The following is a 26180-nucleotide window of genomic DNA, read 5'->3' on the forward strand; positions in this document are numbered from 1 at the left end:
ACGCACTGGCTGCTCGCGACAGCCGGGATCCTGGATTCACGCTCCGTCTTCCCGAGCCAGGAGGGTTTCCAGGGTCATTAGCTATCCCAAGGGCGGCGCTCCTAAAATACGGCGTGGGCGGGCCTGGGGGCGGCTCTGTCTCCCGCTGCAACAATGGGAACGCAAAAGGCCCTTTGCGAGAAGAGGCTATTGGTCGGTTACGCTGCGGCCAGCTGCGCACGCCACTTTTGGGGCGGGGCCTCCCGCCTACCGGCAGGGGGCGCACACCTACGAGGAGGCTACGTTTCCATGGAGGGCGCAGAGGCTGAGGCACGGGAGGGGGCCGCCGTAGCCCAGGACCTGCAGGCCCTGGGGTAAGGGGCGCGGGTGTGGCTGAGGGCGGCGCTGGAAGGGGCAGGTTTGCCCTCAGAAATTTTGAAGGCCTCCCCGGCTCCCTCTCGCCCTGGCGCCGCCGCAGGTATGAGGACTTCCTGGGGGCGGCGGCGCGGAGCCCCTCGTGCCCAGACTTCAGGGCGCTGTGCGCGCGGCTGGCGGCAGAGCTGGCGACTCTGGGCGCCTTGGAGCGAGAGCGAGAAGAGGGCGCGGAGGCACTGAGTGCCGGCGACGGTACGTGTGGAGCCGCAGGCCCAGAGGGGCGGAGCCCGGTGTCACCGGCGCGCCCTGAGGCTTCCCGCCTCCTGCAGGCCCTGGCGCGGAGGAGGAATTCCTGCGACAGCTGCCCCGCCTGCTGGAGGAGCTGCACTGCCCTGACCACGCGCTCTGCGGCGGAGACTGCGCGACCGCGCTGCGGCAGCCGGGCGCTGGCCTGCGCCTTCTGCGTGAGCCCGGGCGGGCCGGGACGCGGAAGTGGGCGAGGCTTCAGCCCCAGGGCGGGCGGGCGGGCGGGCGGGCGGGCTCGGCGCTGAGCTAGGGCCAAGGTTTCCCCCGAGGGGGCGTGGTCAGAATGTGGAGGGCTGCGAGAGGGGTCAGGTGGGTGTGGAGTCAGAACCTTGCGGGTGGATTTAGTGCTTTGAGTTGGGCGGGATTCGAATTTTGATGGAAAGATCTTGGAGCTCAAGTGGGTTGTGTTAGATGGAGCCTGGCAGTTGGTTCTCAGTCCAACTTTGGGCGAGGTTCAAAGTCCGCAGGGGACTGGGTCTCAAAGTGGGTGGAGATTATTCTGGAGCTAGAGCCAGGGCCCTAGGTGGGCGGAACTAGAAAGAGGGAAGGTGTTTTTGTTTGTTCTAATCCTCACCGGAGATACTTTTTCCGTTGATTTCTAGAGAGAGCTAAAGGGAGGGAAGGAGGGAGGGGGAGAGAGAGAAAGAGAAAGAAACATCGACCTGAGAGAGACACATTGATTGGTTGCCTCCCGCGGGCGCCCCTACTAGGGCTGGGAACCCGCAACAGAGGTACCTGCCCTTGACCTTGAACGGGAATCAAACCCGCCAAGCTCTAACCATTGAGCCACCGGCCAGGGCCTAGAAAGAGGGAGGGTTTGAAGCTGCAGGAGCTTCGTCCCTTCCCCCAACCCCCCTCCCCCGCCCCGCAGGAGCAGATTTTTGGCCCAGGTGGGTGGGCTGGGAGCACGCCTAGATTGCACCACTCCCTTTCCCTGCTTTTAGGCTTTCTCTGCACAGAACTCCAGGCTGCCCGCCTCCTCTGCCTGCACCACCGGCTGGATCCCACCCCAGCGGTGGCCGCATCCCATGGGGAAGGGGCAGAGGAGGGAGCTGGCATGGTTCCGGAACTGATCCTTATCCTCCAAGCCCTGGGGCTGCTCAGACCTACGCTGGGGACCCTCGCCAGCAGGCTGCTGTGGGAGTTGCATGCCAAGGTAGAAAGCAAGAGTCCTCTCCTTACCCGAGCCACCTGTGGTCTGGGTCCTCAGGGCTTTAGGAAACTAGGGTCCACGGAGGATTCCCACAGTTTCTTACAGTCAGTCAGCCTCTTGACTTCTCCCATCAGGTCTCAGAGCTGCTGCCTTCCCTGCCCCCAGGATCCCTGCAGCCCCTTCTAAGCTACCCACTAGATGCACCCAGATGGGTAAGACTGTATGGCTGTATGCAAACAGTGTCCTCATTCAGGGATGGGAGTGATATGACCAAGACCTTTCTTCCCAGGAAGCATTGGAGTCCCTGTGCCAAAACCTGGGAGATCAGTACTGCTGCCGCCGTTGCCTCCTCCTCAAGCGCCTGGACCTCACAATATCTGCATTCCACTGGAGTGATCGGGCAGAGGTGTGGGCATAGGACCCTGGAAGGGTCAAGGAGGCCCAATGGTGGGAGCTACTCCTGCAGGGAAGAGGAGCGAAGGCCAGGAATATTACCCTCTTGCATGTTCTGAGGTCCAGGACAATGTAGAATCTTGTGAGATTGGGGTCCTAGAATCTCCAGGGCATTCTAGAATTCCCAGCTCTGAGTTGGGAGTGTTTTCAGAGCTATACCCCTTATTTAGAGAAATGGGAAGTGAGACCCTGTGTGAGAAAAAAATGTTTCAAAAATGAGAGATTCCCACCTTGATTGGCTCTTGGGTACCTTCTCCATGTTCCCTCACAACCCCCAGGCCCAACGGGAGGCCATGAAGGCAGTGCTGATCCCAATTCGAGAGACTCTGACCCCAGAATCGGATGTCTCCATTGCACACATCCTGGCTGCCCGAGCTGATCTGTCTCGTCTTGTCCCAGCCACGAGCAAGGCTGCCCGCCAAGGGACCAGCTGTGCTATCAACAAGGTGGGCTTCTGGGGTTGGGGAAGGGCCCCAGCATCTTTGGCCTTCAAACTGGCCTTTCAACCTCTACCTTGGCCCAGCTTTGTCCTCTCCTCTGCCTGGTTTCCTAGCCTCTGGATTCGTCACCTCTAATCCACCCTCTCCACATAGCAGTTGGAAGGATATTTCTAACTCAGAAATCTGGCCATGTCCTCACCTCGCTAAAAACCCTCCTGTGGCTCCCCAGTGCCTTTCAAACAGTCCAGCTGAGCCCCCGGCCCACCTCTCCAGCTTTGGCTTAAACTCCTCCCCAACACTTCACTCTATTATATTAGTTTTCAGCCATTTTAAAAGCAGAGATACCATCTCTGTTTAAATGATTGTTATTTGGCCTCATACCTCTGTTTAAATAGTCTTATACTTATGTGAATACTAGGGAATAAAGTCTAGCACAGCAAAGAGAAGTAAAATTTACAAAAGTTGTTTGCTTTAAGGACATATAGTAAGTAAATAATATAGGTGATGCACAAGTGATGGATATTTAGAAAAAAAAATACGCTACTTTACTGGAAATGTTATACAAAGGCCAAATATAAAATAAACATAAATTGAGGTGTCCTTATTACTATTGGTGGGGACTTGGACCTCTGCCATCACTCTCAGTTTTATTTCCCTCTTCCTGAGGCCCCTGGAACCCAGCTGGAAAGCTCCAGGCCTGTATCTTCCACCAATCCAGCCCCCCAGGCCATCCCACCCATTGTACCCAAATAGTCAACATCTGCCCATTTTTAAATTCATGCTATTCCCTTGGCTCTCTGGCCCCCTTGTTCAAGATACTTTTCTTCTCTGAAACTAAAGTCTAATCAACTCTCAGGTGCTTATGGGCAATGTGCCAGACCGAGGGGGACGTCCAAATGAGTTGGAGGCTCCTATGCCCAGCTGGCAGAGCAGAAGAGATAATGGAGGTGGGAGGAAGGCAGGCCGTCACTGCTGGGGCGGTAAGAAGAAAAAGAAATAAAGGGGACTCGGTCCTCTATGAGATGCTGATACCATTGATAATCTCTGGGGAGTCAATTTGAGGGTGTTTCTTGGCACCTGGCACCCAGGCGCCACATCTCCTATTCCTGAGGCCCTAATTTCCCTCCCCCCCCCCCCCATCCACCATTTAACATCAAGGACCATGTTCTCTGGAAAATAAATTTAATTTATGACAGCTCTGGACCTATCTCTGGGAGGCTGGGGGGGGAGGCGGGGGAGGCAGGTCAGGGTGCACAGGTTTGAGGAGGAAAGAGGGGGTCTCAGTCCCTTGGATCTAAATAGGCTCCTGGTGCTCTGACCCTCAAAGTCCTTTGTTCTTCAGCGACACATTTTTCCCTTCCTGTGGGCATAGGGAAAGAGACATGCAGGCATTGGACAAACATTTATCAGGTACCCACCATGTGTCAGCTCTGTTCTAGGCTCTTGGGATAAAGCAGTGAAAAGTGCAGCCCCTGTCTTGCTGGAGCTCACATTTCTAGTACAGATGGGCAGATATTCAACAAAAGAAAAAGGTGAATAGTTGCCAGATGAGGAAAGGACTTTGGAGGAAAATAAAGCAGGGAGGTGGGATCCAGGACCATGGGGAGATTGAAACTTTGAGTATGGTAAGGAGTGGCTTCACTGAGGTGACACTTGAGCTAAGCCCCAAAGAGGGAGTCATGTGGGCCTCTGGGAAAGTGTTCCAGGCAGAGGGAACAGCCAGTGCAAAGGCCCTGAGGTAGGAGTATTGTTGGCATGCTCAGGGACCATTGAGGCCAGTGCAGCTGAAGCAGGATGGGAGGGGGTAAGTGGTAGGAAGTAATAGCGGCAGACTGTGTGGAGTGGGCTACAGGGAGGACTGTGGCTTTTAACCTGAGTGAATTGGAGCCACATAATCAGACTCAAGCGTTCACTGGCTCCCCTTTCTAACCCTTCTCTACTGTCTCTAGAACCCCAGCGTTTGGGACCCTGCCCTCCTCTCCCATCCCCCTCCTGACCCACCCAGACTGTCAGTATAGCACATTGATCAGAAGCTTCTGTTTTAGAGGCAGACAGAAGACTTGGGTTTGAGTCCCACCTCTAACACTTAGGAACTCTGCCACCTTGGGTGAGCAGCTTAACCTCACTGAGCCTCAGTTTCTTCATCTATAAAATGAAGATTTAAGGAGTTGGTAAAATAATGCTAAAGATTAAATGTATCCAACATGGGGCTGCACAGTTACCTAAGTGCAGGAAAAGGGAGTACAATGAATAGCTACTCTGATGCAAAAGAAGAAAATAACTTCCCGATGTCTAGGAATTTGGCTTGGAGGACTGGATGGGTGGCGGGGCCATCGTTGGGAGGGGAACCTGGAAGGAAGAAGATATTGGGTGATATGGGGGGGTGGTGTATGATGTCCAGGAGATGTTTCACTGCCATCAATACCTCACCAGACTTCTCTGTCTCTTTTTAAAATATGGAACCCTTCACGAATTTGCGTGTCATTCTTGAGCAGGGCCATGCTAATCTTCTCTGTATCATTCCAGTTTTAGTATATGTGCTGCCAAAGCGAGCACCTCACTAGACTTTTGTTAAGTGGATGAATGAATGTCCCCTGTGGACATTTTTTAACCCAATCTCAGAGTCTCTGCCTTTGAATAGTGGAATTTACTCCATGACATTTATTGTAGCTCCTGATATATTTGGCCTTATTATTGCCATCTCATTATTTTCTTTATTTTTTCTCCCTAAAATCCTTTTTCTGTTCTACTAGTGGCTACCCCTTCTTCCCATCAACATACTGAAATTTGTTTTTCTAACATTAAAAATTTACCAGAATCTCCTACCCAAGTAATTGAGGATTTTTGCCCATTTTTACTTTCCCATGCTTCCCCAATCTGTTTGGGTTCCCCAGGCAAGTGAGTTGGTCTCCCCTGTATCCACTTGGGGGTAAGGAGCAGTTTCTCCTCACCGTGTCTGGTTCCCAGGAAGGTTGTGGGGGTTCTGTCTGGGTCCAAGCATGGTGAAGGTGGCACTCCGTCTCAGGTTCCAGGGTGTATGTGTAGGAAAGACTGTCCTCGGAGCCTGTTTTGGGGGTATGGGTGGGAGGGGTGTGAGTATGTTGGGAAGAGCTTCATGACCTTGGGATTAATCCCTATGTACCAAGCCCCCTTTCCAGGACTGTACACCCTGGATCTTACCACAGCTGGCATGGGGCGTTGGTGTGGGTGGGACAGGGGCTCCTGAGGGGCTCATATCGCCCTTGGCCCCTGGCCTCCTACACTCCTCCTTTACTCGGTCTCTGCAGTGTTTGTGGCAACACAGCCCACAGTCTGGGGGAAGGCAGCAGTTAGTGGCCAAAGGCCCAGTCCATGCCCCCATTCTTCTGGGCTGCAAGTCCTGAACTCCCTCCCCCCTCACTGATGTCCCACTTACCCCGACAGCGGTAGCCTTGCTTGGTGACACCCCAGAGCTGGGAAGAGAAAGCAGAACAGGTTGCCAAGGCCAGGAGAGGTAGGGCTGTGGGTGGGCGGGGCTCTTTGGAAGTGTGGAACCATCCAGGTTTGGGAAATTCTCAAGGCTAGATAGAGGGTTATGTGGGATAGGGATTAAAGGAATTTGGAGGGTTACTCAAGTTTAAGGAATCATCGGCTATTAGAATTGGGTCAAATTTGGAATTCTGTGGGCAGGGATTGTGTCTGTTGTGTTTCCTGCTTGCCTCTCCCCACCCCTCCCCCCCACACGCACACATACACACCCTGAGCCTAGAACTGTACTGGCAGGTACTTAATAAATATTTAGTGAATGAAAGCAAATTTTGGAAGGCCAAGGGTTGTAAATTAGCCTGGGAGATTGAGAGATTTGTCTATTATCCAGAGTTTGAGTGTACTTTTGGAAATTACCCAGGGTTTGAATTATCTAGAGTCTAGAAACTTGGAGATTGATTGTTTAGAAATAATCTATCCAGGCATGTAAGTTAAATAGGGTTTTAGGTGTTATCCATGCCTTGGCAGTTATCCAGGATGGAGGTCAGCTGGGATTTGGGCGTTAGCTAGACTTTGGAAACATCGGGATATAGAGAACATCCAATGTTTAGGGTGTATATGAAATGTGGGGATTATTTGAGGTTGAACAATTTTCTGGAATTCACAGATTGTTCAGGGCTTGGGGACTGAGTACTCCCAGGAAGGTCTGGCTTCTGAGCCCAGACTGTGAGGAGCTAGGACACTCAGAAGATGGGTCCCAAGGATGATAGTGGGCCGAGTGCTCACGAAGCCACTGCAGCTGTCACAGAAGGTGGGCTTGCGGAAGGTGACCTCATGGAAGGTGTGCAAGAAGGCCAGGCCTAGCTTGGAGCAGATGGCGCTGGCCCGGAGAAGGTATCCCGTCAGCTCCTCTCGGCTGAAGGAGCCACTCCTGGGGGCAGAGACCTCACTTCAGCATGACTGGCCCCTTTCTCCCAGACCCCGGGATCCTGGAAACCCCGGTATCCTCATCTGTAGGGGCCTTAGAAATTAGAGCACTTACTCTTGGCGGGGGGATGGGTGAAGCCCATGACAGGCAAAGGGGAAGTTGCCTGAGAGTCGCTCAAAGTCCTCAAGAGAGATGGTTCCTCGGCCTTCAGGGTCATAATTCTTGAACACGGACTTCAGAGGAACATGGGAAGGGGAGAGTAAGGCCTTGTCGTGATCCCTTCAGTCTTAGGATCAGGGCTATACAGGTAGCTTCCTTCCTGGCCCCCAGTAGCCAGGCCATAGTCCCCTCCTTACCTCTACCAGCTGCTCCACATGTAGACCCAGGGTGGCCCTGTCGGGCTTGGGCATCACACCAGGGGCCCACTCCACCACCAGGGGTGCTTTGAAGGGGGAGGGTGGCTGGGGCAGGGACAGAGGGGCATAGTTAGTCAGTGTATAGGCTTGGACTGGAGGTCAGAGATCAGGGTTCGGGTCTCACCAGACTCTTGGGACAGCGAGGCTCCCGGGTGTAAGAAAGCTCATAGATCTCGTCCTCCGTGTAGAAAAGATCCAGGGAAAGCTGGGGGTGGGCAGGGGTTATAGACCCTCTGTCTCCATCCTCCTACCTACAGCCATTGCCCTGCCTGGGCCTCCATTCTCCTCCTCTTCCCCAAAGCCCCCTCTTCTCTGGGGACCTAGAAGGTCTTCTCTCCCACTGATACCTATTCATTCTTCACAGCACCTGTCCGCTAGTACAGGTATGCTATTTTCTCACCGAGGCTTTTTTTGGATCCTATTTAAAAGTGCAAACCCCTGCTCCTTTCCATTGCCGTTTTCTGCCTTCATTTACTCTGTCATACTTATCTAAAAGACCATGTAATTGACTTAATTGCTTTGTTTTATGTGCTGTCTCCCCCACTAGGATGTCAGCCCCACAAGAACAGTCCCCTCCCCACCTTTTTCTGACTTGCTCACTGCTGTGAACCTAAGTGCCTAAAGTAGTAGTGCCTGGCTCACAGTGGGTATTCAATAAATATTTGGGCTGATGGCCTTATATTAGGGCAGGGCCAGCTTCATGCGCAAGCCCCACACTTAGAAGGGCCCCCACTTTGTTTAATGCCCTGTCACCACAGTCTTGAAAGTCTGAAGAATTTGGAACAAGGAACTCCATATTATTTGTATTGCATCTGTAAACCTACTTTTGCCCACCCCTGTTTATATGTATCTCCAGAATCCCACACTTCCAACCTTAGGACATAGTGTAGTAGTTTAGATGTTACACACGTAGGTTCTGAAGCTGGCCTGCCTGCTTTCAGATCCAGGTTTTACTGCTATGGGAGAGTGGGCAAGTGGCCTCACCTCTGTGGCCCTGTTTCCTAATCTGTAGGAAGCATGATAAGGGTCCCCACCTTGGAGTGGTACAGAAAGAATGAAGTACTCTGTAAAGAGTGTTTTACATTTTGCCTGGCCCAGAGTAAGTGATCAATAATTACTACTAGCTTTTTGCTTAGATTCATAGTATGTTAAAGCTTGGAATTTTGGACTAGTGACATGAGAAGCTCAGAACCTTGGAGTTCAGAAGTGTGAAAGCCCAAAGCAATTCTGGAGCTCAGATCAATGGATACTTGAGTTGCTGGGGGAATGGGAGGAAAATGCATAATATATGTGGAGCTCACTGTGTTCCAGGTACTAATTTAAGCACTTTATGTGAATTATATTGATTGGTTCTTCTCAACTACTCTCTGAAGTGGGTCCTATTATTCCCATTTTGCAGATAAGGAAACTGAAGCCAAGGGTCTAAGTGACTTGCCCAAGGCCACACAGCTAGGGGGGGAAAATACCTAGAAGCTCTGGTTTCAGTATATGTGCTGCCGAAGTGAGCACAAGAAGCTCTGGTTTCAAACCCCAAACATCCCAACACTATTCTCTCCTGGCACACAGCCCTTCACCCACCCAGGACCCCAGGCTAAGCCTCCAGGAGCCCAGCTGGGGCTGGGCAGCTCACCGTAAGCAGATGCAGCAGGTCCTCATTGGCACTGCAGGGGGGGTGCTGCTTCTGAAGGGCTGCCAGTTCCTGCAGCCGTAGGTAGAGGCTATTGAGCTTGGGAAGGTGCAGGCGGCCATCAGGTAACCTGTCAGGCTGTGCCTCATGCAGGGACACCAGGTCCTTGAGGTGCACACCCAGCACAGGCAGCCGGAAGCCTGTACAGCCAGCCCAGGCTCGGCGATAACAGGCATAGTTGTTGTGGGCAGCGAGCAGCTCAGTCAGCTCCAGCAGGGTCTATGTGGGAGGCCATGTTGGGGAAAGGGCAGCATGTTATCGGGGGAAACCAGGTTCTGCTCCCTTAGCCCCGTGGAGGGGTGTATATTAGCAGCCCCCTGTGTGGGCTCCTGACCCCCAGGGGCCCAATGCCATTTTTGGACACTTTCTCAAACCCTATCCATGTCCCACATTGGCCTCAATATCTTCTCAAACTGCTCTTCCTTGGGTCCCCAGGCTAGAGTGATTCTTCCAACACCTAAGTCTGATCATGGATGTTGCATCATTCTCAAATGTTCCCTAACTCCCCAGTGCCCTCTGGATAAAGCCCAGACACCTTAATGAGCTTGCAAGGCTCACCTGGATCTTCCTCTGAACATCATCTGCCACCTCCTGACCTCAGCCACACACCAGACTCATGAATGACTCACTTTCCACAGACATTACCAGAATCCCATCCAATGCTCCTCCCATGGTGGCCCAAATGTTGGCACTCTTGGGGGCATTGTTTTACTCTGCACCTGGACTGCAAGTTCTCCACTAGCACCTTTCTCATGTCTCTTGCCAGTCCTGCTCAGGACTGGACACACAGTAAGAGATGTCAGCATGACAGGTGGATGGGTGAAGAGGGAGGAAGAATGGCAGAGGAGAACAGAGCCTGGGGGTCTGTTGGATTTGGATGAGCAAGGTCTCCAGAGCCCCAGGGGTAAAGGGGGTTGGAGGAAAGTGGGAGTTCAGGACCACTAGAATTTTGGGGAGGGTAGTGGGGCCTCACCTTGGTGCTGTCAGGACTCAGGTGGGCATGGGAGTCCTTGAGCCTGGAGATGGCACTGTGACAGAGGCCACCAGTGACCGCCATCAGTGTGTTGAAGTTCTGCAGCTGGTGGAGACTCTAGGGAGGGAGATGCAGATGTGATGGGGGTCACATGGAGCACGGATAAGTTGGGGGTTCAGATGACAGCATCCCAATTGAAAGTACCCAGTTGAAGTTGAGGTCCCAGGCATTTGTGGGTGTGGGCCAGTATGGGCATCAGACAGTTGAGATGTGTCAGGCAGGAGTGGGCCACAAGCAGGTATGTAACAGACTAATGTGAGGTCAGGCAGGGAACAGACTTAAGGTGAGGTCAGAAAAAAAGTGGAGGGACTCTGTCAAGTGTTGGACTAGACAGGTGTGTGTCAGACAGGTGTAGGTGATTCAGACAAATATCAGGGTGTCAGGCACCTGGAGGTCTCACTGTTCTGAGAGTCAGATGTGGGGAGAAAGAAGGTCCGGCTCTGGGTCCGAGTTAGAAACAGGGCAGAGGTGAATGGGGTCAGAGTGATATAGAGGGGTCAGGTAGACAGGTGTGGGGTCAGCTGGCCATCAGGGAGAATTGCCTCGCCCTCCCCTTTTCCAAGTTTGAAGGGCGCAGGTCGCTGCGAGGAGAAAGTGGAACCAGGAGGAAACCCGCAGGCAAACCCAGAACCGCGGGCCTAAGGGGCCCAGCAAGGGAAGCAAAGGCGCAGGGAGAAGCCAGAGGAAGGGTGTGGCTGCAAGGAAGTGCGCAAAGGGGCGTGGCCACGCTAGGGGAAGGAGGGCTTCCCTTTTCTCCAGAAGGGAGGGAACCTGTCTGCAGGGGAGGGGCGTGACATGGGGCGGGGCCAGGGAGAGACCTGTCGCGAGGGAAAAGGATGTAGTCACTATTTCCGAAGAGGCGGCTGGAATGAATGTAGGGACTAGGGTGGAGGATGACGTAGAGGTGGAGGGCATGAAAGAGACGCTTTTATTGCCTCGGAGACAATATTCGGGTGTAGGTCTTGGAAGACGGGGCCAGGAGGGATGTTCTCAACTGCCAAGTTTAGGACCACGGGGTGGGGCCAGGGAGGGTTGGATGCGGTGATATCAAGGCCAAGGAACCAGGGCTGTCACAGTCCGGGTAAGAACCACCAGACTGAGACCTGGAGGGGACGGGGGGGGGGGGGTGGCGGGGGCGGGGTGCGGGGGAAAGAGGGGACGGGGCAGGCGTGGTCAGGATGGGGCGCGAAGCCGCGGGGCGCGGCCAGGGCACGGTGATGTCATTACCCGACATGGACAACTGGAACCGAAGGGGTGCGAGCGCCCACAAAGCGAGCAGAGCGGCGGGGCGGGCCTCACCTGTGCCACATGGATGAACTTGTCCAGCACCTGTGCGCGCTGTGTGGGCCCGGGCCGGCTCAGCACCATGACCTGCACCCAGCGGGACACGCTGTTGCTGAGACCTACGGAGACCTCTAGGGCCGAGCAGCCCCGCACAGAGCCCTGTAAAACGTAGTCTCGCAGGTCCTGGGGCTGGGGATGAATGGGCATCAGGGTGGGCCGTGGCATTCTGGCCCTGCCCCTCACACGCCCATCCCCCTAGCAGTCATGACCTAAGTCCTAGCCTAGCTGTCATGTCCCTGACGTCACCATGGCTCTTTCCCATCTGAGGAGAAATGTTTATTATTTTAAAAAATTCTCACTTGAGGATATGTTTACTGATTTTAGAGAGAGGAAGGGAGACATAGAGAGAAACACCAATGGTTGCCTCCCATACTCACTCTGACCAAGCATCCAACCTCAGCCTAGGTATGTGCCCTGACTGAGAATCAATGTCACAACCAACCGAGCCACACTAGCCAGGGCCAGAGAAATGTTTACAAAAAGCCAGGCACTCTTCTGAACCTTTTGTCATGTTAAGTGATTTAATCCTCACATCGACTCTATGAAGTGACTACTATATTATTCCCATTTTAGAGATGAGGCCAAGGAGGTACAGAGAGGATAAGTAATTTGTCCAGGATCACATATGCTTGAGTCAGGGTGGGAACCAGTCTGTTGCTCTTAACTGTTTACCTGTCTGGTATACTGGTATACAGTCAGCAAAGGGAAGAATGATGAAGAGGACAAGAAACCGATTTCTATTTGTTCTGCTCAGGGGTCAACAATCCATATCCACATGCACTGTGCTGTGTGTGTGTGTGTGTGTGTGTGTGCGTGCACGCGCGTGCGCACATGATCAGGAAATGTTCACATTAAAAAACCAGATCCCATCAGGATGATCACTTTGTAAGGTATGTAAATGTCTAATCACTATGTTGGACACCTGAAACATAAGTATGTTAACTGTAATTTAAAAATAAATTTAACAAAACAAAAGTATAAGACAAACACGACAAAAAACTAGATCCCCACCTTCCCTTGAAGTTATGATGGCAATAATGAGCACTTACTAGATTGAAACATGAAATTACCATTTGGGTAGATAAAATATAATAGGATTTAATCTGGACCAGGCACTGATCCTATCTTTAGCACTTACTATGTGCCAGGCATTGGGACAAGCATTTTCAAATGGACATATTAATTTAACTCTCCCAACCATCCAATGAAGTAATATGACCTGCATTTAAAAAAACTGAGTCCCGCCCTGACTGGTTTGGCTCAGTGGATAGAGTGTCGGCCTGCGGACTCAAGGGTCCTGGGTTCGATTCCGGTCAAGGGCATGTACCTTGGTTGCAGGCACATCCCCAGTGGGGGTGTGCAGGAGGCAGCTGATCGATGTCTCTCATCGATGTTTCTAACTCTCTATCCCTCTCCCTTCCTCTCTGTAAAAAAAAAAAAAAAAAATCAGTAAAATATATTTTAAAAAAAACAACACACACACACACACACACACACACACACACATACACAAACTGAGTCCCAGAGAGAGGACTAGTTCAAAGTTACACAAGTAACAAGGGGCTGATGGATTTGAACCCCAGGGGCTCTGTGCTCGGACAGCTTAACTCATTTTCCTGGCCCTTCCAGCACCAAGTTTGAGAGTGAGATCCCTGCCCAGAGTCCAGGCCAGGGTGGGGGAGTGTCCTCTTACCTGGCCCAGCCAGGCCCCGCCCCATCACAAGTCCTCCCTAGCTGGAGGAAGGGGGTTCTCACCGTGATAGCCTGAAAGGACCGGAACTCCAGGTAAGTGAGGTGCTGAGCCAGCTCCCCTGCCTCCAGGTGGTCGAAAAGCAAGGACACTTTGCACTTTTTGCCCAGGCCTGGGCTGCTCATGGAGGGTGGGGGGCCAGGGCTACCAAGGCTCAGACTGGGGGTAAAGAGGGGCAGGGTATTATAGGGGCTCAGGGTGAAGAATGTGGGGGGTATGGAGAGAGATGGCAGAGTGGGGGTAGGGACAGAATGGGGAAGGGCTGACTCACAAGTTGGAGGAATCTCCCAGGCTCCTCTGGGCTGAGTTGCCTTCCTGCTCCACAGTGGCCCAGAAACGACCTATAACCTCTTCTAACTGGGGCTCCCGGTGCACTGTCTCCGGGTGTTGGGTCAGCCAGTACCTGAGGACAGTTTAGAGATGGTGGGATGAGGCTGGATGGTGGGATGGTGGGGTGAGGGTAGGGAAGTTCTCTGAGGAATCTCTAGGTGCTGTACTGGGGAATCTCTGGAAGGCCAGGGTTCAGAGAGGCACCAGGCTAGTGCGATCTCTGGGATTAGGATTGGGGGCCTCTTAGCACAGGTTAGTGGATCAATAGGATATAGATTGGGGGGAATCTCTTGGAAGTGACATTGCCAGGTAGGATAGTGAGGAGGTCCCAGGGGGAGATTTTGGGAGAGCAGGATGAAGGGGGTCTTAGAAGCTAGACTGGAGTATGTGGGAGGTAGGGGTTTGGGGATCAGAGCTAGAGGTGTCTGGGCACCAGCTGTGAGAGGGTCTATAGGATCTGGTTAGGGGTCTCTAAGAGGTGAGGATTCTAAGGAGTAGAACTGGGAGAATCTTAGCAATCAAACCAGGTGTCTGAAAGTGGGATTTGGAGGAGCAGAGCTGGATGGGTCTATGGGGAATTGGGCTGGGGAGACTCTGGGAGGTGTTTTAGGGATCAGCAGGGTGAGGGTTTGGGGTCATGGGTATGGAGGTCTTGGCCCAGTCCTACCTGACCAGGTGACAGATCTGCAGCCGCCTCAGCTCCTGCGTGTTCCCTGTGGCCTCCTGATACTTGGGTTCTGGTTAAGGCTCTGATAGCCAGCATCCCAAACCTGCCTGCTCACTTTGTTCCTATCTCTCAGACTCACATCTCTGCCCTCTGACCTCCACCACTGCTCATGGCCCTGGGAGGATATAAGGTCAGCAGACGGGCAGCAAGGTGGTCAGAAGGCAGCACCCAGCTGTGCATGGCCAATACCATGTTGAGAATGTGGTCCCCACGGCGCAGGCTGCCAGCTGAGTCTGGGGACAGAAGGAGGGGACTCTGTGTCAGAATGGCCCCCAGGCAACAAACTGCAGTCTCCAGAGCCAGTTGGACCACCTGGTTCAAATCCCAGCTCTACTCCTGACTCCCTACATGAACTTGGGCAAGCAACTTGGCCTCCTTGAGCCTCAGTTTCCTGGTCTGTACTATGCATGAATCAGAACAGTGCCTGGCAAGTCATGTTGAAGACGGAAATATCATCAGACTTCCTTCTCCACATCTCAGGAAAGAGAAACACAGGTGTCTCTCATACCTAATGTAGTGATTCCACACATCCTATGTTATAAGCCCCCACCCCCACTCCCCAAATGAGGCCTAGAGAGAGGAGAGCACTTGGCCCAACCTTAGTATTTGGAAGGCTGGCCAGGGAGGGGGACACTCACCAAAGGACTGAATGCATTTCTCCAGCAGCTCATCTTCGCTGCAGCCGCCCTCTTTCAGCATGTCCAGAGCCATGGAAGCCATGATCTTGCTGATTTCCCTGGGGCTGGGGCACGTCTTGTGGCGGCGAGCCTGTCGGGGCCGGCCCCGCCCTCCTGTCTTTCCTGGGCATTCCTGGTGGGACTTCCTGTGGGCATTTCCCCCAGGGAATCATGGGAGCCCCTTTCTTCAGACAGGCCCCCAGAATCCTTCTTGATCTTAAAGCCCTAAAGGCAAAGCCTCAGGGTTACTCCTGACCTCCCATGGACTCATGGGAGAAAACCCCCAGAGTATACCAGATCATGGGAGCCTTCTCTTACAGGTAAATTCCAAAGGTTACTCCCGTCTCCAGGGAATCAGGATAAGACTCTCAAAACTACCCTGAAACATCCACCCTCCTCCACACACCCCCAGAGAATCATTGGAGATGACCCTCTAGGTAATCATAAGAAATTTCTCTTCCAGGCATTGCCCCCAAATTCCCCTTGACTATACAGTCCCTAGGCATCATGGGAGATATTTCCTGTTGACAGACTCCTGGAATTACTCCAGATCTTAAAGGGAATTATGGGTGAAGACTACCAGAATCCTGTCCTCCCAGGGGAATCATAGGAGATTCTGCCTTCAGGGAGACTCCACAGAATTCCCTTTTGTTCTCCAATGCCGTGCCTTCTTTTCCCAGCCCTCATGAGAGCAGCAGACCCCTGAGATTCTATCTCCCTCTCCCCTACCTTGATACCTCCATCAAGCCAGCCCTTCTACAGGACTTGAGTCTTAGCCACTCACTTTAGTCCCTAGATTTCGAGCCTAGAGAGAAAGTATGGGTGCTCTTCAGAGTGTGTGGGGTCCTTGGGGCAGAGACAGTTTCAAGGGAAGTTTAAAAATAACCCTCACTCTGCTTTGTGCCTCCTCAAGGCTGGAGGCTGGTGTTCCAGTTGGGGAAAGAGGTAATGGAGAGACTGGGATGGTGGAGAAAGCAGGGAGGAGAATCCAGGCAGAATAGCCTTGGTTTCCACAAGTCAGACAAAATGAGGTTGGAGAAATGTATGCTGGCCATGTGGCTATGTTAGTCACTTAATTTCTATGGGCCTCATAAAAAATGAGTCACCCTGGAACTTTCCCTAGGAATCTGCTCTGACCATTCAATGCCTAGTTCTTCAAAAGTGCTAAGTAAGCATGGCTGGTGTGGCTCAGTGGTTGATCATTGACCTATGAACCAGGAGGTCATGGTTCATTCCCAGCCAGGGCACATGCCTGGGTTGCAGGCTTGATCCTCAGTAGGGGGCGTGCTGGAGGCAGCCACGCAATGATTCTCTCTCATCATTGATGTTTCTCTCCCTTTCCTTCCTCTCTGAAATCAACAAATATATATAGGTCATGCAGGCAGAAAATGAGGCAACTAGGTCTCAACCACTAAACTGCTGGATATTATGGGGAAGGGACCCCTTTGTACATCAGAGACATGCTGGAGGCGCTGCCTAGGCTAGGAACCCAATTACCATGGCCTTGTGAGGACAGGAGGGCCAGCTTGCCCAGGCGATAGAAGGCCATGCCAGCACCTGCTACTATAGCCAGCTGCTAGGCCCTTCCCTGCAGACCGCTAAGCCTAAGACCATCGGAAAACACAGATATTTACATTACGATTCTTAACAGTAGCAAAATTACAGTTATGAAGTAGCAATGAAAATAATTTTATGGTTGGGGGTCACCACAACATGAGGAACTGTGTTAAAGGGTCGCGGTGTTAGAAAGGTTGAGAACCACTGCCCTAAAGCATCTTTCCCTCTGGTGCCCCCTGCTCCTGCCCCTGCCCCCAGAGGAGCCCCACACCCTGCTAACTGGTTAGTGCCTCCCAACCTTCCCACACAATGGGAGGCCCAGGGGCTTTGGGTGCTCCCAATCTCCTCGAGGGTCTCTCACCTCTTGCTGTCTTTCCTGTTCATGCTTCCTGGGGGAGGCTGGAGGGGGTCTTGCAAGAGTCTGGCTCAGCTTCTCCCCTTTCACCAATGCTCCAGCTTCTTAGCCCCTTGGGAGCTGGGGCCTCCTCAGTGCTTGGGAAGGAAAGAGGAACTGGCCCTCCCCACCCAGGCCCAGGCCAGGGGGAAGGAAGAGGCTGGGGAGAGACCAAAGGTTCCCCCTCCCCCCACATGGGGATCCCTTCAGGCTGAGGTTTCCGGTGCTGCTGGCCCCCACCCCCAATCACCCAGTGGGCTTTCTATCTCCCTCATCTTTCTGTCTCTAGACCCGTGATTCTCTGTTCTGTCATTTTCATACTTCAGTAAAAGCATTTTTTAAAAGTATGCCTTATATGACAAATTTATGTGAAAATACACTCAAAATAAAAATTTATATTTCTATAAGGACATATTCATGTAAAGAATGCACAAAGCTTTAAATGGAAAGTTACAGACATAATATTTTGTATATTTCTTCTTAAGTTTCTTTTATTCCTAGTTTAGTCTTTGCTTTATTACCTTCATTGTAACAAAGCCTTATGTAGTGTCTACTGTATACCACACACTGTTCTAAAGGCTTTAAAAATAGTAACTCATTTAATTCTTACACAGCCTTAAAGACTGTTATCTTTTTTGTTTGTTTGTTTTGTTAATCCTCACCCGAGGATATTTTTCCATTGACTTTTAGGGGAAGTGGAAAAAAGAGGGAAAGACAGAGAGAAACATCGATGGGAGAGAAACACATCGATTGGTTGCCTCCTGCATGAACCTGATCAGGGCCCAGGCTAGGAAGAGCTTGCAACCAAGGTAGGTGCCCTTGACCGGAATCGGACCCAGGACCCTTTGGTCCACAGGCCAACACTCTATCCACTGAGCCAAACCGGCTAGGACAAGACTGTTATCTTATTATGAAGAAAACATTAGAGATGGAGGTAAACCCTCTGGGAGCCCCCTCCCCATCCCATTGTCCCCCTTAGGCAGGCTTGACCAATGTCACATGTCTTTGGGTTTCATCTGCTCTGTTGGCTGTGTTTATCTGGGTATATGAATACATACTCATAGAAAGACAGACTTTTCTTTTGAGTGTGTGTGTGTTTTTCTTTTACCTAAATGTGTCATGCTTGACATATTTTTAAAAAATATATATATTTCATTGATTTTTTACAGAGAGGAAGGGAGAGGGGGAGAGAGTTAGAAACATCCATGAGAGAGAAACATCAATCAGCTGCTTCCTGCACACCCCCTACTGGGGATGTGCCCGAAACCAAGGTACATGCCCTTGACCAGAATTGAACCTGGGACCCTTGAGTCCGCAGGCCGACGCTCTATCCACTGATCCAAACCGGTTAGGGCTTGACATATTTTTTAATTGACATATGAATAAAGAGCACAAATCCTAAGTGTTTAGGTTGGTGAATTGTAACAACCACACCAATCAAAAAATAACATTCCCATCCTCTACCAGCCCCCAGAGCTCCTCCGCAGAGCTACCTCCCAAAATTCCACCACCAGCCTGATTTCTAACAGAGCAGTTTTGCCCAGTTTTGAGCTATATATAAATGGAATGATTTATTGTGTTTGGCTTCTTTTATCCAACATCATGTTTTTGTGATTCTTCCATGTTATTCTATTTGGTTTTAGTTTATTCCTTATTTTTAACCAAATAATTTTTTACTGTGTGACTATTCTATAAATGATCTATCGATTTTCCTGTGATGGTCATTTGAGTTCTCAGTTTGGGGCTGTTGTGAATATTGCTGCTGTAAACATTCTCGCACCTGTCTTTTGATGAACATTAAAGTGTACAATTCTGTAGGGTACATACCCAGGACTAGAGTAAATGGGTCATAGTAATTAATATGCTTGTGCCAAACCTAGTGTGTTAGTTAATTCAACCAAAGCTCTTGTAGAAGTGTGTGTGTGTGTATTTTTTAAAAAAATATATATTGATTGATTGATTTTAGAGAGGAAGGGAGAGGGAGAGAGAGATGGAAACATCAATGATGAGAAAAAATAATTGATCAGCTGCCTTCTGCACACCCCTCATTGGGGATTGAGCCCACAACCCGGGCATGTGCCCTTGACTAGAATCGAACCTGGGATCCTTTAGTCCACAGGCTGAGGCTCTATCCACTGAGCCAAACCGGCTAGGGCTAGAAGTATATTTTTGTTCCTTTCTTTTTTACACTAAATGAAGTGTTGTTTTTTTTTCACACCAGAACATTTAGACAAGCGCAGAGCCCATTCTCTTTAGCTTTTCCATGACATAACAAAACATATAGTTTCAGACCCTCTTTCTGCATCTCTTCCTCTTCCTACTTCTTTTCCTCTCTCTCTTCCCCAGTCTCAAGCTTGTGCTCTCCATGATGTGCTGTCTTTCACCCCATCTCCTCAGCACCTGCATCTCCGGAGGTGATGTAATGCTCCTGGCTGAGCTGACTCAGCCTCAGGGAGGGTGGAAGGAGGAAAAGGCCCTGGCACTGGTGTATTGGCATCCCCCTCAAGGCCCTCAGGGATGATTAATACCAACAATGACATGGACAACCAGAAAAGGACAGATTTCTGAAGCAAACCACAAAACTCATATGGCAGAAAAAGGATGCATTTGGTAACACTCAAATAAGGATCTTGTTTAATGAGGACACCATGGGACAAATGTTAGATGCTACAGCAGGGAAAGCTATTTCCAATGTCTAAAATCAATGGGACTTTTTTGTTATTGTTGTTAATCCTCACCTGAGGATATTTTTTCCATTGATTTTTAGAAAGAGGGGAAGGAAGGGAGGGAGGGAGGGAGGAGAGAAGGAGAGAGAGAGAGAGAGAGAGAAACATCTTTGCTCCACTTATTTATGCATTCATTGGTTGATTCTTGTATGTGCCCTGACCAGGGATGGAACCCACAACCTTGGTGTATTGGGATGATGCTCTAACCAACTGAGCTACCTGCCAGGGCTATCATGGGTGGGTCTTCAACAGATAATGATGACTGAAAAAAAAGAGAATTATTAATATCTTATGATATAATGCAAAATGACAGAATAATCTTATATTATATATAAAATTCTAAGGAAAAACTTACTATTTAATATACATGTATATTACATAATGTATAATATGTAAACACATAACTGTATTGTACTATATAATTACATAAGCCTAAATATATAATTATATAATTATCCATTATATAATTCAACAATATGGTACAAACATATGCTATATATTACATTGTATCACTATACCAATATTTAACTATGTTACTCCTAGCAACCTATTTAACACTAGATCCCAGTGCACGAATTCATGCACCAGGGGGGTCCCTCAGCCTGGCTTGTGGGATCTGGCCAAAACCAGCCCTCCCACATCCCCCAAGGGGTCCCGGATTGCAAGAGGGTGCAGGCCAGGCTGAGGGACCCCACTGGAGCATGATCGGGCCGGAGAGGGACGCGAGAGGTTGGCCAGCCAGGGATGGACCACGGGAGGGCTCCAGAGCGTGTCCAGCCTGTCTTGCTCCATCCTGATCGGACCCCAGCAGCAAGCTAACTTACCAGTCCACGTACACGTTCACGGTAAGGAAGGGACCAACTTTCTCCCATTTCACAGAGAGCAAGCTGAGACTGAACGGGGAGCCTGAGGGACCCCCGGAGGCCCTCGAAGGCTGCCCCTGGTGGTCAGTGCATGTCATAACAAGCGGTTGAGCAGCCTTAGCATATCATTAGCGTATTATGCTTTGATTGGTTGAATGGATGACCGGACAACTGGACACTTAGCATATTAGGCTTTTATTATATAGGATTTTATGTATAGTTTTATTTCACTGTAAAATATTGTTTTATATAACTTACTAGATACCATTACATGTTAACAATGATAATAATTTTAATAAATCCCTGTATCAATCAGTTACCATGTTGGTTTCCGCATGGAAATTTCCCCATGTCCCCATTAGGTAGAAACTATTCTAAATTAACCCCATTGCCAGATGAGGAAACTGAGGCCCAGAGGCATGAAGTTGCCTGTCTGGCAGGAGGCCCAAGTAGGTGAGGCTTTCTGTGTTGGACCTCCAGCTGCATGTGTTTTTTGAGAAAATATGTTTTTATTAATTTTTTTAGAGAGAGAAGAAGGGAGAGGGAGAGAGAGAGAGAGAAACATTGATGAGAGAGAAACATCGATGGGCTGTCTCCTCCATGCTCCCTACTGGGGATGGAGCCCACAACCCCAGCATGTGCCCTGATTGGAAATCAAACCAGTTACCTCTTGGTGCATGGGACAATGCTCAACTAACTGAGCCACACAGGCCAGCACCACAGCTGCCTGTTTAGGAAAGTGTAGAGGCCCTCCACACCTGCTCCCAAGAAGCTGGTTACCCTTCTCAGGTTTCCTATTTACAAAGCCCAGAGTGCTCATCTGCATAAAGCAGTGGCCTAGCTAGTGGCCCTCAGCGGCTCAAGGTGACCCTTACAGAGAGGGAGGGTTAGAAATCTGGGGCTGGGGCCTGGACATGGGGAAGTGGATTTTTGTTATAATTGGAAGATTTTATGCAAATATTGAGACAATAAAGCAGAATGGTTAAGAATCCTGGCTTTGAATGGTTAAGAATCCTGGCTTTGGCCCTAGCCAGTTTGGCTCAGTGGATAGAGCGCCGGCCTGTGGACTAAAGGGTCCCAGGTTCAATTCCATTAAGGACACATACCTTGGTTGCAGGCCCCATCCTTGGCCCTGGTCGGGGCACCATCTGTGCCACAGATTCTGTGGGAAGCAACCAATCGATAAGTCTCTCTCACATCGATGTTTCTCTCTCTCTCTTCTCTCTCTCTGTCTCTCCCCCTCACTTCCGCTCTCTCTAAAAATCAATGGAAAAATATCCTCGGGTGAGGATTAAAATAAAAAAAAATATATATATATAAATTCTGGTTTTGGGTTCAAATCCCAGACTCAGTCTCTGTGTGACCTGGGACAAGTCACTCCACTTCTCTGTGCTCAACTTTCCTTATCTGTAAAATGGGCACCGTAAGAGTATGGCTTCACCATACTGTTGTGAGAACTACATCATTTTATTCGTGTCCTTAAAAGTATACATGTTAAGGACCACACATTTTTATTTCCTCCTCTAAACCATGTGAACAATAGCAGGATTGTTGTGAAAACTAAATGAGATGCATAAAAAGATCTAAGCCCAGGGCCTCGAATACAGCATGTACACAAAAGACCTCTGCTATGGCTATTGTTCCTGCCTCATCAGTTTTTATAATGATGCTGATGATGATGATGATGATAATAGTAGCAGCACTTACATAATATTTACATTGGTTCTGTTTTAAATGCTGTAAATAAATGATCTCATTTAATCCTTGCAACAGCCCTGTGAGATAAGTACTATTAATATCCTTCTTACCAGTTGGGGAGTCTCAGGCACGGAGAGGTGAAGTGACTTGTCCAAGATCACACAAGGGAGTCACAAGGCTGGGACTCGGATCCAGACTGTCTGGCTCAGAGTCGTTGCTTTTAATCACTAAGTATGCTGCGCTCTAAAGTCCGGAGACCTGGTGCGCATTCCGGCTCTGCTGTGTGGCACCACGCAGGGGCTCCCGTTCAGCCTCAGTTTGCTTTCTGTGAAATGGGAGAAAGATGGTCCCTTCCTGACCATGACTGTGTAGAGAGAGCAGCTGCCTTCTAGACACTCCCTTGGCGTCTCTCCACACCCAACGCTGACCCGCGGCCGAGGTGCGGGCCTGTGGGCGGGGCACAGGAGAAGGGGCGTGTCCCGAGTGGTCTCGGCCTATTGGGAACCCGGGGGCGGGGACCTCCTTCCAGCTCCGCTAGCGCGCGGGTCCTCCTCGCAGTTCCATCTGCCTCGCGGGTTCCTCTGGTGTCCCCAGAGGTCTCCGATCCAGCCCGCCCGCAGCCCGCCCAGCCTGAGTCTCCTTCTTCCTATTCCCAGACCTCAGCGTCGTCCCCTCGGGCCTCGACATCATGGGTGACGGAGGAGAGGGAGAGGATGAGGTTCAGTTTCTGCGGACGGTGCGTATCTCTGTTAGGGGGACTCTGGGGCTATTTCTCGGGTTCCTCTGCGTTCTCTGTCCTGACTGCTGGTCGTCTCTGAGACTCGAGGTCTCTTCCTCTGTCCCTCTGGGTATCACTCGGTCTTTCTCAGGTTTTTCTCTCTTCGCCCCCTCTCCCCTTTCACCACAGAGAATTAGCCGACTTTGGGGAGGGGGATCTTGGGCCGCCCTCTCTTATGCCATTAGCGGCTTGTCTTGGAGAAGGGGGGCCGCTGGGGAACACCCTCTCTCATCACCCTGGAAGCAGCACTTCGGGAAGGTGGTTTTAATTCCTGAGCTTAATTTAGCCGCCCCCCCCCCCCCCCGCGCCCGCCCCAGACCTAGCCCTCATTCTCTTCTTGCTCCAGACTCTGACCTACTTAAATTCTTGAGAAGGGAGCTGGGGTGGCTGGAAATCCCAAGTCCTTTGCACTCCCAGCCCTTGAGGGCCTCCTGGGGGTCCCTCAACTTCTGGGTCTTCTTTCTTTCCCACCTTGGTTTTGGGGAGGAGGGTGAAATGGCTGTTGATAACCTCTGGCCATGTCGTTCCCTATAGGTCTCTTTGGGTTGTCTCTGTGTCTCTGTCTCCCTGTCTCTGTCTTTGTCTTTTGGTTTCAGACCCTCTGTGTCTCACTCATCTCTCTAGCGCTGTCCCCACATCTCTGATCCCCTGCTGGGGGCAGGGATGGGAATTGGAACAACAGGTGTCTCTCCCAGAATAGCCGCTCTTTTGGGGGCTGGGCAGGGGACAGGGAGATGATGGGGGGGAGGAGCTGCCTATTTCGGAGTCCTTCCTAACTTTCCCTCCCAGTGGCTCAGCTGGATGTGGGGTGTGAGTATGGAAGGAGATGTTCTCTCTTTTGGGCCAGGTCTGCTGACCCTGCACTAGCTCCTCCCCTCCCCCTCTGGGTCCTGGGAAATGCTGACACAGCATCCCGGCTAGGACCATGGCTATAAGGTCTTGTTTCCTGGGAGGGAGGAACACACAAGGGGCTGGCAGTGAAGGATAGGGACAGCTGAGCATGCAGCCAGGGGAGGAGTCCTAGCTTCACCCTAGACTCTTGCCCCAGCTCCAGTCCCTTCCACTGGGTTGGGTTCTCCTCTCCTCTTGGGCCCTAATGAGACGGTGGCCAAGGCCATCAGCCCCTGAACTACTCTATGTCAGACCCGTGTCCAGGGCCTCAGCCTCTGAAGCATCTAATTATATCCTCGCTGCTTATCTTCTGAGGTAGGGCCCTATCTTTATCTCTCTGGGAGGTTTGAAGGAAACCAAGGTCTGAGTGGAACAACTTGCCCAAGGTCAAGGCCAAGAAGAATCATCTCTAGATGCCCCTGGGGCTCAGCACTCCTGCTTTCACAGACTGCGTGTTTTTTTCTGAACTTTATTGATGTTGTGTGGTGGTTCTCTCTACATTATTTAAAAAACAACTTTGTTGAGATATAATTGACATGCAATAATTGCACCCATTTTAGGTGTTACAATTCAATGAGTTTTGACAAACTGTACAGTTATGTAATCAGTATCATAATTAAGACAGAACATTTCCTTTACCCCAAAAAGTTCTTTCTTGCTCTTTGCAGTAACCAACCTGTCCATTCACTTTATGTCACTATAGCTTCCATTGGTGGAATGTTTCATATGAAACATTCCAATGTATCATATATAATTCATGCTCATTTGTCTTGCTTCTTCTGCTCAGTGTAATATTTTTGACATTCACCCATGTAGCATTTCAGAGAGGAAGGGATAGGGAGAGAGAGATAGAAACATCATTGATGAGAGAGAATCATTGATCGGCTGCCTCTTGCACGCCCCCTACTGGAGATCGAGCCTGCAATCCTGGCATGTGCCCTGACTAGGATTGGAACCATGATCTCCTGATTCATAAGTTGGTGCTCACACTGGCTGGGCAAAAGTTCTTTTCTTTTTTTCTTTCTTTTAATTAATTTTTTTTTTTGGTTAATCCTCACCTGAGAATATTTTTCCATTGATTTTTAGGGAGAGTGGGAGAGGGAAAGACAGAGAAAAACATTGATATGAGAAACACATGGATTAGTTGCCTCCAGCATGAACCCCGATGAGGGCCTAGCTAGCCTGCAACCAAAGTGAAGCCTGCAACCAAGGTATGTGCTCTTGACCTGACCGGAATCGAACCCAGGACCCTTTGGTCCACAGACTGACACTCTATCCACTGACCCAAACAAGCTAGGGCTCTTTTTGGTGCTGGGAAGTATTTCAATTGTGTGAATATAGCACAATTTGTTTATCAATTCACCTGCTGATGGCTGCCTCCAATTCATGTTATTATGGACAAATTAGGTGCATTCACACACACACACACACACACACACACACACACACACACACACTTATTTTTAACTGAAATTTCATAAACTGTAGGTAGCCCTTAGAGCATGATGGGCAAGTTGGTATTTTCTGTTCTTCTTATTTCCCTTTTTAAGTATGGTGGCCATGGACCCCCAAACTAATTTCCTTTCCTTTAGATGTGTGGTGGCCTTTAGCCCCCCTTCCCTGGGCTGGGCTTTCTCAAAGCATGGCCCATGTCAGAACCTCCTGAGGTTGGTTAATGGCCCAGATTCCCTGCTCAGGCAGAGCCAATAAATCAGGCTCTTGGTGTTGGGTAGGGGGTGGGAAACTGGCACAGCAAGGAAGCTGCATTTTAACCAAGCACCTCTCTTCATTCTTTTTTGTTTTTGTTTTTTAAAATATATTTTTATTGATTTCAGAGAGGAAGGGAGAGGGAGAGAGAAATAGAAACATCAATGATGAGAGAGAGTCATTGATTGGCTGCCTCCTGCATGTCCCCCACTGGGGATGGAGCCTGCAACTCAGGCATGTGCCCAGACCAGGGAATCAAACCATGACCTCCTGGTCCCTCCCTTCATTCTGAAGCAGGAGAAAGTTAGAGAACCACTGGTGTAGCCATTCTCTGGTTTGTGTCTGGCTTTGCCATTTGCCTGCTTCCAAACTTTGGGCAGGTGATTTTTATTTTTCTCTCCAAGCTTTAATTTCCTAATCTGAAAAATGGGGACAAGGATCAATTCAGCAGCAAATATACTAAAATTAACAATGGGGCCTTTGGCTCAGTGGATAGAGTGTCG

At 50.3% G+C, this 26180-nt stretch overlaps 3 protein-coding genes across 11 annotated transcripts in view; 2 read left to right on the forward strand and 1 right to left on the reverse strand.

Moving 5' to 3' along the window:
* The first annotated feature begins 235 nt into the window (after window positions 1-235).
* On the forward strand, window positions 236-3901 carry FAM98C (family with sequence similarity 98 member C). Its single transcript, XM_080643434.1, has 8 exons — window positions 236-353; window positions 458-606; window positions 684-818; window positions 1605-1816; window positions 1948-2025; window positions 2103-2219; window positions 2545-2712; window positions 3563-3901. Exons 1-8 carry the CDS (start codon window positions 289-291, stop codon window positions 3704-3706), a joined length of 1068 nt encoding a protein of 355 aa, XP_080499560.1. The 5' UTR covers window positions 236-288; the 3' UTR covers window positions 3707-3901.
* An 882-nt stretch (window positions 3902-4783) lies between these two features.
* RASGRP4 (RAS guanyl releasing protein 4) lies at window positions 4784-17004 on the reverse strand (the record flags this gene model as incomplete). Its single annotated transcript, XM_080643433.1, has 17 exons — window positions 4784-5055; window positions 5658-5770; window positions 5887-6018; window positions 6122-6158; window positions 6958-7102; window positions 7214-7332; window positions 7456-7560; window positions 7640-7720; window positions 9146-9421; window positions 10176-10292; window positions 11535-11708; window positions 13335-13488; window positions 13601-13732; window positions 14327-14396; window positions 14491-14619; window positions 15025-15209; window positions 16982-17004. The coding sequence occupies 17 exons, from the start codon at window positions 17002-17004 to the stop codon at window positions 4999-5001; spliced, it is 2049 nt and encodes a 682-aa protein (XP_080499559.1). The 3' UTR covers window positions 4784-4998.
* A 5905-nt stretch (window positions 17005-22909) lies between these two features.
* Window positions 22910-26180, forward strand: part of RYR1 (ryanodine receptor 1) — a 144960-nt gene continuing 141689 nt past the window's right edge. For all 9 annotated transcript variants that reach the window (XM_080644317.1, XM_080644321.1, XM_080644319.1 and 6 more), the window contains exon 1: window positions 22910-23037. In XM_080644317.1, the coding sequence (XP_080500443.1) occupies window positions 22990-23037 (48 nt within the window). In that variant the 5' untranslated portion in view covers window positions 22910-22989. The remainder of the gene's footprint in view (window positions 23038-26180) is intronic.

Source organism: Plecotus auritus (genome assembly GCF_963455305.1).
Source record: "Plecotus auritus genome assembly, chromosome: 10".
Taxonomy (NCBI): Eukaryota; Metazoa; Chordata; class Mammalia; order Chiroptera; family Vespertilionidae; genus Plecotus; species Plecotus auritus.